The 15683-nt window shown below is 45.8% G+C and overlaps 5 protein-coding genes across 5 annotated transcripts; 4 read left to right on the top strand and 1 right to left on the bottom strand.

The window, feature by feature from the left end:
• Positions 1-1887: 1887 nt before the first annotated feature.
• Positions 1888-3204, top strand: GL218_05135 (putative protein phosphatase 2C 80; the record flags this gene model as incomplete). Its single annotated transcript, XM_033581776.1, has 3 exons — positions 1888-2342; positions 2405-3087; positions 3146-3204. 3 exons carry the CDS (start codon positions 1888-1890, stop codon positions 3202-3204), a joined length of 1197 nt encoding a protein of 398 aa, XP_033435925.1.
• A 431-nt stretch (positions 3205-3635) lies between these two features.
• On the top strand, positions 3636-4605 carry GL218_05134 (rRNA-processing protein utp23; the record flags this gene model as incomplete). The annotated part of the gene is made up of 2 exons (XM_033581775.1): positions 3636-3816; positions 3875-4605. The coding sequence occupies 2 exons, from the start codon at positions 3636-3638 to the stop codon at positions 4603-4605; spliced, it is 912 nt and encodes a 303-aa protein (XP_033435926.1).
• An 874-nt stretch (positions 4606-5479) lies between these two features.
• Positions 5480-8955, top strand: GL218_05133 (uncharacterized protein; the record flags this gene model as incomplete). The annotated part of the gene is made up of 2 exons (XM_033581774.1): positions 5480-7642; positions 7693-8955. The coding sequence occupies 2 exons, from the start codon at positions 5480-5482 to the stop codon at positions 8953-8955; spliced, it is 3426 nt and encodes a 1141-aa protein (XP_033435920.1).
• Positions 8956-12510: 3555 nt separating this feature from the next.
• Positions 12511-13845, top strand: GL218_05132 (uncharacterized protein; the record flags this gene model as incomplete). The annotated part of the gene is made up of 2 exons (XM_033581773.1): positions 12511-12916; positions 12974-13845. The coding sequence occupies 2 exons, from the start codon at positions 12511-12513 to the stop codon at positions 13843-13845; spliced, it is 1278 nt and encodes a 425-aa protein (XP_033435695.1).
• Positions 13846-14786: 941 nt separating this feature from the next.
• Positions 14787-15533, bottom strand: GL218_05131 (Golgi apparatus membrane protein tvp23; the record flags this gene model as incomplete). The annotated part of the gene is made up of 3 exons (XM_033581772.1): positions 14787-14950; positions 15020-15349; positions 15443-15533. 3 exons carry the CDS (start codon positions 15531-15533, stop codon positions 14787-14789), a joined length of 585 nt encoding a protein of 194 aa, XP_033435921.1.
• Between the last annotated feature and the right edge of the window lie 150 nt (positions 15534-15683).

Raw genomic sequence — 15683 nt, 5'->3', positions numbered from 1 at the left:
TGATTGGACAGAAAGGGGCGTCGGGTGAGACGGATACTTCCATATGTGGATGCGTATGACCAGCCTCTATATTTTTTCTTATTTTTCGGATCCAAAGCTCAGTTAACCCAACCCGAAGATGGGCTATATGTGTCTCGGTGGACCTGACGTGGCATATGTAAAAGCAGGAGAAAATCCACAGCCTTGGCCTATTTAGGATCCGCACGCGCCTAAGTTGTATCGCAGCGGTTCGACTTTGCAAGACAGAACCAGTCACGAAACGTGCCTTAGGTACAGCAGCTGACAAGCAAGCGCTTGGTTACCTACCAGCCTTCTATCCGTTCATCCAGTCGAGACACTCAGCCTTCGCTCCACAAGGTGAAATTCTGGCATGCGAGTCACTCTGCGGACGTACAATACGGGCTATGCCTCCGAATAAGTTGATTGTTTCATTTCATAGGGAAGTTTCGAGCAGGTTCAAATTATACTGTCGAAATCGTACTGCGCCGCCGTAATACTGCGTACACCCAATTGCTTTGCATCCCACAACTCAGACACCCTAGTGACAGATCACAGGGGCCAAGTTCTGTCGGCCTTTATTTCGACCGCCGAGATCTAGCTTGTCTGGGCGTCCATTTCCCCGGCATAGAGTGGTGGGCACAGCATCGTCCACTTCCACGCCCAGGTATTTATTCGTATTCATTCGTTGATTGCTAGGCGAGTGGCCTCACGTACCTAAGCCACTGACGCGCGTTTTTGAGCGACCCTTCTCGATCCTTTCCTTCAATGAAGCAGGAAATTCCCAAATATGATAAGCCAAGGGCTTACCAGATAGATGCATGAAAGGAATAGTGATAAGCAGGTAGGTAAGGTAGTGGTACAATAGCAAGATCTGACAGGTACACTAATTTCCTTTAGAACAATTTTCTACGTCATACATGTACCTAGGTAGTTACCGGCTGGGGGCATTTGTTAGAAGCGGAACTAAACTCTAGTGCAACTCCAAAGGTCTAGAAGCAAAGCAACCGTCTAATGCTAATAGAAGATGAATATGATGAATATTAGTACCTGGTTGAGTATATTAGAAAAAGTTAAATTAAAGTTGTAGTTGGAAACCACCAAAACCACCTTAAAACTAGAATAAGTCTGTAAAAGAGATTGAGTTTCTTAAGATAACGACCTAGGTAATCTAACGTTTTTATTCCAAGTTACTGCCTCGCACTTTACGCTACTATTATTTACTGTAACAAATTAGAAACACTTGCCATGACTGAGTAAACGATCAAACTATAATCGCTAGTTACCTGGTAATCTATCAGCTTTATTGAACAGAGATCTGCAGTTTCCACCCCTCCATCTGCCAAGGCCACAGATGTAAAGCCAGGCATGTACATAATAGATGAGTATAGTATATGTATTACACGAATGCAAAATATTAGTTTCGACTTATTCAATACTCCATTTATTCTATTCAATGTTTTAAATATTCAATACATATGCGCCTCAAGTCATCTTAAGACGGCGACTCGATTCAAGGGTTATAGCTGTAAATATTTCCGATATAGGAGTGAATGAACGCAATAAATTCATCTTTCGGGTAATCGAAAGTGATGTCATCGTAATCCTAATAGTTGGATAGGTATACCGGGTTACAACCTAACTCTCGGGTTTTATTACATGTAACTACCTAGACCTATTAAATCTTCGCGCAAGAAAAGTAACTCTAACTAAAGTCAATTAACCCAGGATGGCACTTTACGATAAGCAAAGCTAAACTTCCTTATCAAGACGTCGTCGACGTTTAATAGAATAGCGCGTTATTTATACGTGATATCTATCAATCAAATCACACTTTTGGCTGCCAACCTAAGCGCCCTCAAGGTCTAAAACTAGACCTCGTTCGTGGGCATGAGAAGGTTGGCTCCCTCTTTTTTGTTGGCCTCTTATACTGGTCCAACGCGACGGACATTGTCTTCTATCCGATTAACACGATGGCATCGATATCCCCAACTTAATGCGGGTTGTAAAAGCTATTCTTCCACAACCACCGAAACATCCGGTAGCATCACGACGCCTCTTCCTGACTCCGAATTAAACTTACCTTTTCGCTTCGAGACCGGGTTTGCGCTATTCGCAAAACGCGCTCCGAGACCCTTTCCCCCACCGTTTCTCTCTCCTCCGTCAGGCTCATTTTCGGACCCTCTTAGTACTCATCACCAGAGTCGTGATAAGCGAGCCTTCGTAGATGGCGAGGTCATCCGCGGATGGACAAACGGCGATGATGCAGTTTATGCTAGTGACCATTTCATTTGCGCCAACGATGGGGTTGGCGCCTGGTCAGCTCGGCCGAGAGGTCATGCAGGGTACTTGTCCCACGGTCGTATAAGCTTTATAAATGGCAGTTCGCAATTAACAATGGTTACAGCTTATGGTCGAGGTTAATATTACACTTCTGGGTGGCGGCAATAGAAGAAGATATCGCAAAACCGCGATCCCCTGACCAATCATACCGCCCAGACCCTATGCATTATCTGCAGCAGGCATATGAGCGGACAATCGAAGCCACTTCGGGACCCAATGATTGTTTAGGAACCACCACAGCGGCCGGGGCTCAGCTCTTCTACAAGGCTGACAGCAGTAACTCAGCATCGTCCGTATCACCACTTTTATATGTAACAAATCTTGGCGATTCACAAGTCATGGTAGTACGGCCGAAGAGTCGGGAAATGGTATACAAATCGACAGAGCAGTGGCATTGGTTCGACTGCCCGAGACAACTCGGAACAAATAGTCCAGACACTCCAACCAATAACGCTGTTGTAGATATGGTGGAGATTATAGAAGGCGACGTGGTATTAGCTATGACGGACGGCGTTATTGATAATCTCTGGTCACATGAAATTGTCGAAAATGTATCTCAGAGCGTTAAGCGTTGGGAGGCAGGAGAAGGGGGCCAAGCTAGCGGCCCCCGTAAAGACGGCGCAGGTGGCGGCATGACATTCGTCGCCCAAGAACTTGTCAATGCTGCAAAAGAAATTGCATTGGACCCATTTGCAGAAAGTCCCTTCATGGAACATGCCATCGAGGAAGGGTTAGCTAGTGCAGGAGGTAAGTGTAGCATGAGTATCAACCATCTTTACTATATTATATATACTGACAAGCGTAGGAAAACCTGACGATATTAGCGTTGTAGCAGCATTGTGTCAGCGAAGCACGGCATCATGACACGCCTAATATAATATAACTAATACATCCTTCGATAAGACATACTACTGCCGTGGTACTATTGCCGTTGGGGGTTGACTGACTATCTCCAGCCATACAAAGTATCAGGGCAGTATCGACGTTATTTGATCCGGGTGTCACTTAGACGATTAGATATGGGATTATAGACAATTTACACTAGATGAGGTTGGGTTTGCGATATCAACACGGCGTTAGTGGTCGTCTATTACCAGACATTATGTACCTAAGGTAATAGATATCTTTATAGCGGGGTATAGTACTTATATGATATCCACATTAAAGCTAGCGATAAGAATTCTAAAAGTCTTATCTTTATCTTTATCTGCAATGCAGAATTCGAGTCCGATAATTTTGAAATCAAGATGTTCATGATCTCATAAACCGGACTCATCATCTCTTAATCAAGCAAAATGCCTCGAGCTAAACGATCGAAGCAATATCGGAAGCTCATGGAGCAATTCTCCATGAGCTTCGGATTTCGAGTACCGTACCAAGTCATTGTAGACGCCGACTTTATTGCAGAAGCAAACAAGTGCAAGATGGATGTGATGCGCCGATTAGAAGACACCCTACACGGTGAAGTCAAGCCTAGTATGTTCTTATATCCCTCTCGCTTTGTTTTAATCTTCTACTAACTAGTACCGGATAGTGATTACTCAATGCTCAATGCGACATCTCTATGGGCGGAAATCAGAACCTGGTGTGGAAGCAGCCATAGAACAAGCAAAGAATCAATTCGAGCGACGACGATGCGGTCACCATCCTGACGAGTACCCAGAACCACTAAGCACACTTGAATGCCTACAATCTGTTGTCGATCCGAAAAACAATGGGGTGAACAAGCATCGCTACGTCTGTGCCATCAATGATGATACTGTCAGGGCAAGGCTACGACAGGTAGCAGGGACGCCAATGATATTTATTAGGAGATCCGTCATGATTATGGAGCCAATGGCAACAGTCAGCGTGAAGATAAGATCTAAAGACGAAAAGAGCAAGTTCAGGGCGGAGCTCAAGGCGCCTACCAGCAAAAGGAAGAGAGAGGACGATAGTGATCAAGAAGATGTAAAACAAGCTGCGCCAAGACCAGCAGAGGCAGACAAATCCGAAAAGAAGAAACAGAAGGCTCAGGGCCGTAAGGAACCTAATCCCTTGGCCGTCAAGAAGAAGAAATCGAAGCCTGACGGAAACTCGGATAATCAACATTCGAAAGAACCAAAGCCGGAGGAAGCAGTCGTAACAGAGGCAGATCAGACAGAAGCACCGAAACGGAAGCGTATACGAAAGCACAAGAGCAAAGGTGTTTCTACTAATGACGAAACAACCACCATGTCTGGCAATGATAATGGTGAGGCGCATGTAGTAGAGGCAGAAGATTGAGAACTGAAAGTCATCCATCCAAACAAACCTAGCATATAGCGGGTAGTTTCTCAAGGTGCAATTATGAGGATATTGCACTCTCTATATTGTGTACCTATTTTACTGGCGTTTGATACCACAATTTTAAGTTTGCTTTCACATATGAAATATCATGCGGACATCATAGATCCATTATCAAGCTGACAAGAAGTAAGAAAATAAAGCCTTTAAAATTTGATATTCAAGGCCTACCCTAGCATAAGCAGCATTGAGGTACCTTGAATAATAATCTTTAACTGCATCTCGACGGGTCTCATGCATGTTCCGTCCTGAGCCGATACATAGTGGGGTTTTTTTACGGGATTTAGGTACACGTAAGTTAGGCCATGCTCAGCCTCATGTGACACCAAACCGGGCCCGTTCTGGGTACAAAAGCTAGCCTAACTCGGGTATCCATGTATGAATACATGGGGCTAAAATTGTTGACTTTCAACCTGCAGCAGCTAAGAACTATCCGCGCATTCCAATCCATAGATGTTATATTAAAATTTCAAATTGTTTTCCATACCTTAGGTACCTAACCTACATATCTTGTAAAATACTTGCATAAATCGAACACTTCCATTACTTCAAGTTATTAGCTCGTGGCCGAGGAACCATCGCTTCCAAGCTTTGACTTACAAGGGTTTGAATCAAAGTTCGGAGATCCTATCGATTTGCAATTCTGACGACTTCTTTTGAACCACTCTCCGCCTTATCACCGTGGGGAATGTAAATTCTACTGCAACCATATCACATTCGTAAATTAGCAGAGCTCCAACCGAACGGATTAAATAGGAGCACTCAAAACAGATATTACCTACACCGATTAAATACATGCGCAAAAGACGGTCCCATGGCGCCGGTAGGAGGAGCCCAGGAATTTGATGATTTTGGCCTACCTATTAGGAAATATGTAAGCCCCAAAGAGACGGAGCAAGATGGGACCAAAACCCAACCAATTGGTAAGACGGAGAGCAGCTCTGATGCTACCACGAAAGAGATTGCCACGAAAGAGGTAGAACCCTCACCAGAAATCCCAAATACTTCAACCGGCACAGAAACAGCAAAGAAGGTTACAAAGGAAGCAACAGATAATACCTTGAAACCCCCTAAAAACGTCACTAAAGTAGACGGCGCCTCTACTGACAATAGTGATAACGACGACTTCCAAGATGCGCCCTCTACCCCAACACCAGAGCCTGCACCTCAGGCTGAGTCTAAAGATGCCGACGAAGCCAAAACGCCTGTACCTACGCAAACCGAGTTTAAGGAAACGAGTATATCGAAAGAGGAGCCAAAGGAGGGTCCGGATTCCTACGAGAACCTAGACCTGTCGCAAAAGTCCAAACGCAAAAATACATCAAGCAGAGAAGTGCAGGCAATCTCAGGGCCGACGTTCAAGCAGATCGAGGCTGATAAGCACACGGACGAGGTTAAAACAGTTCCACGCGTTGACCATAGTCGAGACGTCAGCTTAGCAAGCACGAACCATGACGTTTCCGAATTCTCTCACCAGCAATTGACTGGACACCACGAAGAGAAGAAAGTTGATGATGACGAAGGCTGGCAGGCAATGCCAGCATATGCACCATATGATATTTACGACGACGATAACAAGCTTGTTGCTAAAGAACACAATCCTGAAGAGGATGAAAATTATGGCTATGGAGGTCTTGGTGGGGCTGGTAAAGGGTATACAAGAGTATTGGACGACGAAGATGCGGAGTCGGAAACGAGTATGGACGACAACACAAGGTACCTCTTTAAAGACGCCAAGAGTACAAGCATGACGGAGATGGACGAAGAGCAGCGAGATGCCGTCTCTCAACTGCAGGCTACTAAGGATCTGTTGACAGAGGGACAGAGGATAGCCTACGTTGGAGTTACTCGTCTAGAACTCTCCGAGATGGTCAAGGAGGCCGAGAGCGTTGAACGATTGAAGAAGATCAGGAAGGAGGTACAGGTGGCAGCCGAAGCAATGAGAATGTGGTCTCAAAAGATTATGGTTCGACTATATGCACATATGGAAATAAGTCCTGCCGAGCAAGTGATGATAGAGCAGTTGGCCGAGCATGGAGTAATGCCTAACGACCTCACATCGGCTCTCATGCAGAACTCAAGAGTCAAGAATCCAATGGCTGAGAAAACACCGTCGACCCCGAAAACACCTTCGACACCGAAGACGTCGTCGAAAAGTACGCGGTCATCCATTTCCACATCTCCCTCGGGAGAAGTAGCTGCAGAGCCACCTCCACCTTACGAAAGTCACGAGGGCGACGAAATGCCAGAAGTGAGAACACCTTCACAGTTACCGAGCACTGATAAGATTGATATCGATCTGCGGTGGACAGTCCTTTGTGATCTCTTCCTCGTGTTAATTGCCGATTCAATTTACGATGCTCGGTCTCGAGTGCTACTCGAAAGAGTCGGCAAAGACCTGGACGTCCCTTGGATAGATATCTGCAGATTTGAGAAGCGCGTCACTGATGCTTTAGAAATGCAACAGCAGGCCGAAAAAGAAAATTGGAACGAAGGAGAGCATCTTGAAAATAGGAGGAAACTCGCCCTCAAGAGGCGATACGTCATGATGGGCTTAGCCACCGTTGGAGGTGGCCTGGTCATCGGCCTCTCCGCTGGACTTCTAGCACCTCTTATCGGCGCCGGCCTTGCTGCTGGTTTCACGACTATCGGAGTTGGTGGTACGAGCTCTTTTTTGGCAGGGGCAGGAGGAGCTGCCATTATTACCTCTGGCGCCGCGGCCTCTGGAAGTTTTATGGGCGGCAAGGCCGCAAACCGACGGACAGGGGCCGTGAAGACGTTTGAATATCGGCCACTACATAACAACAAGCGCGTTAATCTCATTGTAACCATCTCCGGGTGGATGACTAGTAAGATCGATGATGTCCGTCTACCTTTTAGTACTGTTGACCCAGTAATGGGCGACATCTACTCGATTTTGTGGGAGCCTGAAATGTTGACTAGCATGGGCGACACTATTAATATCTTAGCAACAGAGGTAAGAGATTCCTGTTAATACGAATAGAGAGCACAGGTTAACATATGCAGGCCCTAACTCAAGGGTTGCAACAAGTGCTTGGGAGCACTATCTTAATTGGTTTAATGGCTGCCCTACAGTTACCAGTGGTTCTATCAAAGTTGACATATTTGATTGATAATCCTTGGGCTGTTTCTCTAGACCGTGCATGGGCTAGTGGACTTATCCTTGCGGACTCCCTGATTGACAGAAATCTGGGTACTCGGCCTATTACGCTGGTCGGTTACTCTCTCGGCTCTCGCGTCATCTTCGCCTGTCTCTTGGAGCTTGCTCGAAAAGGCGCCTATGGTCTAGTCCAGAATGTGTATATTTTTGGCTCGCCCATCGTTGTGAAGAAGGAAGAATTTATCAAGGCTCGTACCGTTGTGGCTGGTAGATTTGTGAACGGGTACAACAGAACCGACTGGATCCTAGGCTACCTCTTCCGCCTCACAAACGGTGGCATCCGCCGAATAGCAGGCCTAGCCTCCGTAGACGGAGTACCCGGTGTAGAAAACTTCGACTGTACGGAATTTGTCGTCGGTCACATGGAGTATCGAACAGCGATGCCTAGGCTCTTAAGAGAATGTGGTTGGCTCGTTGAAAGCGATGAGTTTAGCGAGATTGAGGATCCAGATCCAGAGAGGCACAGAGAGCGGCAGCGGGAGCTAATCAACGAGATCGAGGAAGCTCGTAAGGAATTAGAAAAGGATGGGTCCTCGAAAAAGGGCGGCTGGGGTATTTTCGGCCGCAAGAAGAGGACTTCTCGACAAGAATGGGAAGTTTATGAGGATAGTAACAAGGGGTTAGATGCATCTAAAACGGATAATAAGGAAGGTAATAACCATGGCGTCTTATTCGATGTCGATGCGATCAGGGCAGAGCTCGCGAAGGACGAAGAGATACAGGTTAAAGAGTTGAAGTCCACTTTACCACCGATGAAGCTCGATTTCTCGCCGTCTTCATCAACGAATAGCCCAAGAGATACCCTCCGCGGGACAAAGAGCTACGAGGGTATTTACAACAGCCCTCCCTTTGAGTACAGAGTATCTCAGGAACACACACCAACACTACCTCCCTCCCGGGCTCTCGGCTTTGGCATGGCGCCTCCAGAGGAAGAAATTGAAATGACTTTCGACACGGCATTCACAGAACACCACGATGTTACGCTATCCTCGCCACGGCCAGAGATCAAGACGGCGCAGACGACGCCAAATATAGCGTTAGCAGATCCCTGGGCCGACGACGACGACGACTTTGGTAAGGAGAAGGAAATCTCGATGACTTTCGCGTAGTCTATCTAGCATTGCGTGCCCATAGGGAAGTTGTAATACGTACGTACGCGACGCTTCAAATTGCCTGTCTTGTCTTGTCTTATCTTGTCTGTCTTGGGCTGTAGTGGCATACATATTTAGGGCACATTCATCGGCGTTCTTTAGTGTTTTGACGAGCCTTATCGTTCTTTTACCTTATGTAGAGAGATCTGGGTCACCTTTGGGGGGTTGGGCTACATATTTAGGTTTGCAGGTAGTTAGGTACCTAGTTAGTTAGGTGGTGTTGTAAACGGCGATGTCCAGACTATGGGATAGGTTGGGGGGAGAGTGCTTCGCTCTGGGATGGAACTGAATTGAACTGAGTGAGATAAGACATTGAATGTAGTATGTTGATTAATGATATATCGTAAAGTTATGTGCATAGGTAACTAGTATCGGAGCCGTGAGTGACGTGTTGCTACGATTTCTTGGCTATGCAGATAACCGTCTACTTGTAAGAACCATACGATCACCAACATTTCGAATACCAATATTATTCCCCTTAATAAGACTATTATATTTAATAGTTTCAAGATCTGTAATAAATCAGTTGGGTTTTCCCTTAACCTTTAAGCACCTACGTAGTCAATCGGTACCTAATAAACTGTTGGTAGGTAACTCTTAGATGATGGGTGTGCCAAAACTAAATAGCAAAAGACTACATGCCTATATTATCAAGTTTAGTTATTATAAGACTCATCAGTTATAGAAAACTAAATCTCTTGTCCGGTTTATTATAGATCAGTTAACATCGGAAAGAACATAATATCAACTACCTTGGATAGTCACTAGTATAGCGTAACGAGAGAAAATCATTTTCGCAAAACATATGCAACTTCCACTGAATGGTGATTTTCGCATGTTACAGGTAACACAATATAATAGATTGAGTTCCGGATGTAGCGATTCATATTTCTCATTCTATTAATAAGACCTGCCTACTTACGATGGCAAAACTGGTTATTGATCCTGCCGTATCTGTTTCTGGTTCCTAAAGGAAGCCCGGGATTGTCTTCTACCGTGCCGTGTATTTTATAAACCTTTCTAGAAAGCAAATCATTCTTAGATAACATCATGATGTTTATTATGGTCATCACTGGGTGAGTGCTTAAATTATTACATGTTTCTTGTTTGCTATGTTGATCTTTACTATTTAGTTTTCAATCCTTCTTACGTTCTCGTTTTGGCTTTTCAAGTGGGAAGCTATCGTCAAATTGAGTCTTGCATTATAGTCGTACCAGACTCTTATCGCTATAACTTACATCACTAGGTATTTAACTCGGATCCCGGATATATTAAAGCTTTATTTGGTTTATAAGCGGATGTGCATCTCTTTGTGCTGTCTGCTATTATACTATCCCCAGTGTTTAATCACACCTCACCGTGTACACATCCCTAATATGAATATTGGAAGTTGTTTACCTGGATGTTTTTCTTTAGTTTACTGTTGTGAAACTCGGCTCTAAAGATCTTTGAGTGATTAAACCGTGCTGACCCGAAAGCTCTTTTTAGCTTGAACTACCTAAGGTACGCTAAAGTTGTAATAATGTATTGATGTAACACAATGTAATAGGCTAATTTAAATGCAGCATTACGACCAAAGTTATATACTACCTAGGTAAACATGTATACTCCTGTTTGTACATGCAAACGGCGAGTTGGAAAATGATGTTCGAGCGGCTTAAATTTGGCGTTTTCTGTCGCACAAGGGTTGGTGGCATTTGGCTTCCACATGGTTTTAATATAAATGGCATATGCAGTGAAATATGTAGTGAGACGCGAAAAAGCCTAAATGGTCAGGAAGTTATCGAAAGAATGTGGGATATCAGGCCTTTAGGGACAATATTGATACCCCAATAGGCAACGGTGGGATTGTACATAAGTACGTAGACGGCATTACTATTTTTGCACTGATGGCTTAAGTAATAGGCTGCATTTGCTCCACTACCTAGGTACTTCATGTAAGGGGGACTTAACGGTGCTGCTGGGATACGTTACACCCCATGTCCAGGCGTCGAGGCGCTAAAAGACGCTAAACCTAGCCGAGGGTCTGATCAGCCGCAGTCTGATCTTTGTTATTTCTGGCTCAGCCCCAGTTTTCGTCTGACTGTGCAAAGTTCATCTTTATTAAATTGAGACCGAACTTCGTTTCTGAACGGGACTGCGGGAGCGAACGAAGAAAAAGATGCTTACCGCCGATGACGAGATATCGATAAAAGAAAACTATTCAACCAAGTCGAAATACCAATTTATGAAATTCGATGTAGGTATCGTTTGTTTCAATCTTCTTCATCAGCTATCCTAAAAGTCGTTTTCAACATATTGGCTACTCAGACACTTTCCTCGAATTTTAACCCTAGTCTCAAAGGATCTAGAACCCTTCACCTTAATGGACCCTGGCGTCAGACGGGTAACGCTGTCAGCAAGGGCTGAACCAATCATGAAAATCATGTTAGTTCGGGGTGCGGATCCCGCGATCTCCAAAAAGGTCCCATTTACCTAGCCGCTTTGTTCCTTCACCGCAGAGCGCTATTACCCATCAGATTTTGTTTAATGTACTGTAGACGTCCCTGTTTCGAGGTGGTATGACCCTTCTGCAATGCTCACCCTACTTGCCTACTATAGCATTAGCAGTATTCATATGTACATACAAGACTGGTGTACGCGGCACCTTGATACGACGGCCTTTATGCAATACCCCTAAGGTCTGCTATCTACCTGAGGGTATATTATCATCCACCATCGCGGAATTTGGCCGAGAATAGACACGCGTCATAGCACTGTATAGCATCATCAGCTAAGAACGGCTTATCATGGCTCTCTGGGCTCACCGAGTAGGGCATAGTTTTCAGCCTGTCCGTGAATTCGGTCGTATTTGCCATGGTCGAGCTGTGGTTTTAGGGCATTGGCATAATTCCTTGGGCCATTCCTAAGAAATAGCCTAGCGGGCTAGGCAAAACCGGGGTATGGCTCCATAAGGCAGGCAATAGTAGTCTACCCTATACCGTATGTACGTGTGTCTTGCAATATCTATACTCGTAGAAGCGTCCTGCGTATGTAGAAAAGCACGGAGATCTCGTGGGATGGCGTTTATCTCTATAGGCTCGTAACTGATGGTGCCATCCATCCTATGAACTAGTATAGTTTAGGAGGCGCAGTCTGGTGTCCATTGGCTTACTGCATGCTGAACATGGTTGGTGCACTTGTAACAATAGACCCGGACCCGCACATCTTCATCCATTCCCTAGCGGGCACAGCTGAGAGCTGACAGGCCCCCCTGCTCTTCTTGCTTTCCTTTCCTTCCTCTCACGCCCAGACGAATTTCTCATCTTTCCTGTTGTTTCTTCGATTTGGATCTTGTTTAGTGTGCTTTCAACTAAGTTCCCAGCTGTATCATTGGTGCAACGAACATTCATACACACGAAAGCGAGCGCACTTGGTTGAGATACCTTTAATGTTGGATATGTGCTGAGATTTGGGTATCTGGGCTTCTGGGAGTTTTATGACAACGACATCCCGATATTTGCTCACACGACGATGCGGATCGATGCCTCGAGATTCGGGATCCTGGCCTCTTTAGTAGGGTTGGTGGGAGCGGAAGATAATGCCTCCCGTACTACTGGTGGAGCTATGCCGGCCCCGACCGGCGGGACGGGAACGGCGACGATGGGTTCTTCCCCGAACTCAGTAATTCAAGTGCAGAATCTTCCGACGCCCGCCATTTATAAGCCGCAAGGGACGGACCAGATCATATATTTTAGTAAGGGGCAAGGTATCAGCGAGTTGAACGTTAGTGCTATATACCTAAAGCGATTTAAAGATAAGATTACCGTTGCGATGGGAAAGATGAGCGGTACAAGTCAGACAGGTACTACGGCAGGTTCTTTCTTGGATGGGCAACTAGTAGAAAGACAAGACCAGTTCCCACCAAGCTTTTTCCCGGGTATGCTATAAGACTTGTTTGTCACCTTAACTGCGTAATGCTAATAAAATGAAACAGCAACTAATGAAAGCTTGACTCTTATGCTTACGGGCGATCTTACGCTTACCTACGGCGATAACCTTATGCAGCCTTTATACTACGAGATTCAATGGGAGAATACCACATCTAGTGGTACCAGTTACAGTCCTGTCCTTGCCGTTACCTACAGCGAAGGATACAGCGAGGCCAGCCGTCTTATTAAAAACACCGGAAAGGAGTCAGACCCGGCATTTCAAGAGGACATCGAGGGATCTTCGAGTAACCCAGAAAGTTCCGGGGCGTCGACGGTTACGGCAACGCCCGCTGCTGAAACGTCTGCTCAACAGGCTTCAGAGGCGTCTCCCGGTAATCGAGGGTTAAGTACCGGCGCTATTATAGGTATCGCCGTGGGCTGTGCCGTCATAGTTATCATTATTGTAGTGGCCTTGGTATGGTTCTTTTGTCTACGGCGCCGTAACAGCGGCGAACGCGTTGGTGGCACGGACTACACGGCGGCCTCAGGTTCACACGCTATGATCGCGGATAAAGAGGTGGCCAATATATCGGAATCATCACCACGCTCAGCATTCCCGCCTGATCATAGCAGACAGTTGCACAACCAACGCGACAGTATAGTGCGCCCTGACGACTCGTCTTATGCGCCCTATTCGGACCGTGCGCCTTCACCGCCGCTGCCTCCCGGAGCGGCGTTTGCTACGAATAGCCAGTCAGACCTAGCATCCGCCGGTCGCCCCAGTACGACAACACCTCCGTTCCAGTCCCGCTACGCGCATCTGATCGAAGAAGGTATGACGGAAGAAGAGATCCGAAGGCTGGAGGAAGAGGAACGGCACCTAGACGCGGCGATCGAGGACGCAGGACGAAGTAGCCGCACGGCACACCAACCGTGACAACGGCAAACAACAATAGCGTAGTGATGTTCTTAGCAACCCCTGATGTTTTTTCAAGCGGTGTTGGAGTTCTAATGGGTCTTATATCATGCTAATTTTATGTGTATGTGGTGGATGTGAGAATATGTAGGAGAAGGAGCAAGAGCAAGGAAAATTTACCCTCTTACGCGTATATATGACTTCATACTTTCGTTACTCCTATATACCCCCGTGTAGCAAGTAGAAAGGAAAGGCTTTTTGAGCGGTCTGAACTGAGGAACGATGTAATATGTCTGTTCCGTGAGGTTTAAGATAGGTGGTGAGCTGGTGTGAAAGCTTCAAGTCTGACTGGCTTGTATATATAATACATATATACATATACGAATCTATTGGATTATTTAATTGTTTACAGGATAGTAGCTGGGGATATGTATGAATGTCTTTAGACGTTGGAGGTCGTATATATTGCCACGTGATTAGCCTCCTTTCGAGCCGTGGTTACACTTGTGCGACACAATAAGCGGACGTAGAAGCCTAGATGTTAATATGGTTGATACCTATTATAGGAACCATAAATAAGATATAGTAGTAACTTAGTTAGCCTCTTGTATTTACGGTATAGTATGATAAATGGTCCAACAGTATAGCATCTTGTCTCGAGTACAACCGTAGAAGGCTAGGGTTAACTTTTGCATAATCCATAGCAGTCCTACATATTCTTAAGACAAAAATTACCCGTGAAGCACTTCATAAACGCCGCTAGATTTGCAACTTTCATTAAGTCATAGATATCATAGTATTACAACAGGCTCTTGTCCCGAAGCTTGCTAAAAATAGACAGAGATACACCATAGTAAGTAATAGAATACCTATCGCCCTTCAAACCAGTATCAATAATGTTTGAGTAGCCTTTTCCCCTTTTCAATAGCTTCAAACCCTGGGTCAATGTGTAGGATAGCGGATCATGAACGGCCAAAAGTGAAGAAGCGGCCGACCATATTGCTCGCGAGGTTGCCTGCGATGTTACCCGAGTAGAGAGCGCTGCCGGCAATATTGGAAGCCTGGCTAAACTTGTCGCAGCGCGAGAAGGCGAGGGAATTTGTGATCGTTAGGGAGATCGCGATGGCTGTTTGGCCAATTGTCAGCTTTTCTTTTTCTTTCTTCCTTCACTATCATTCTACCACGAGAGACATACCAACAAGGGGTAACCACATGAACTTAAGGCGCACAAAGGCCAGGATAGCTAGGGCGACCCAGAGCACCGGTTGCGCGTAGATGGCCAGCCAGAAGAAGCGACTGTCGGTGGCGTTAATAGTGCGAACCGCCGGATCGCTGCTCTCGAAGACCCAGCGGCTGTCGCCCGAGGAGGGGTCGACCTCGTTCCACCAGCGCAGCCCGACTAGTCGCCGACCAGCGATGTTCTTTAGATAGTAGAAATCGGCAGCTAGTAGCAGGATCGTGATGATGAAGATGAGCACCATGTTATCCGTGAAGATGACGCCGAAGAGGTATACGAGAAGCGACGCTAGGTGGGAAGTCTCAGGTTAGCTTATCTTGCTACACTACGCTATATATATAAGGTATCCAAGGAAAAGCGTATAAAAGGTCGTCGACTTACAGATGCGGAATGTGAGAAATGTTAACAGTGTGATGGGATGCGAGCTGAGGCGCCAGCTCAGCACGCCCTGCTGAGGCGGCGCTGACTCCATTCGGGGCGGGTTGTGGTTATTTCTCTATTTATGCGTATATAATAGGAGGGATGTGTCAGGTCAATTGAACATAGCTATTGTCGAGTTCGAGCTTGATGTTATGCTCGTAATGGTTGTATGTTGTATGTACGTTTTTAGTTGAAGCTTAGT

Source organism: Daldinia childiae, assembly GCF_008694065.1.
Source record: "Daldinia childiae strain JS-1345 chromosome Unknown Scaffold4, whole genome shotgun sequence".
Classification (NCBI taxonomy): Eukaryota; Fungi; Ascomycota; class Sordariomycetes; order Xylariales; family Hypoxylaceae; genus Daldinia; species Daldinia childiae.
Note: the sequence above shows the minus strand (reverse complement) of the source record. Positions and strands in the feature narration are given on the sequence as shown.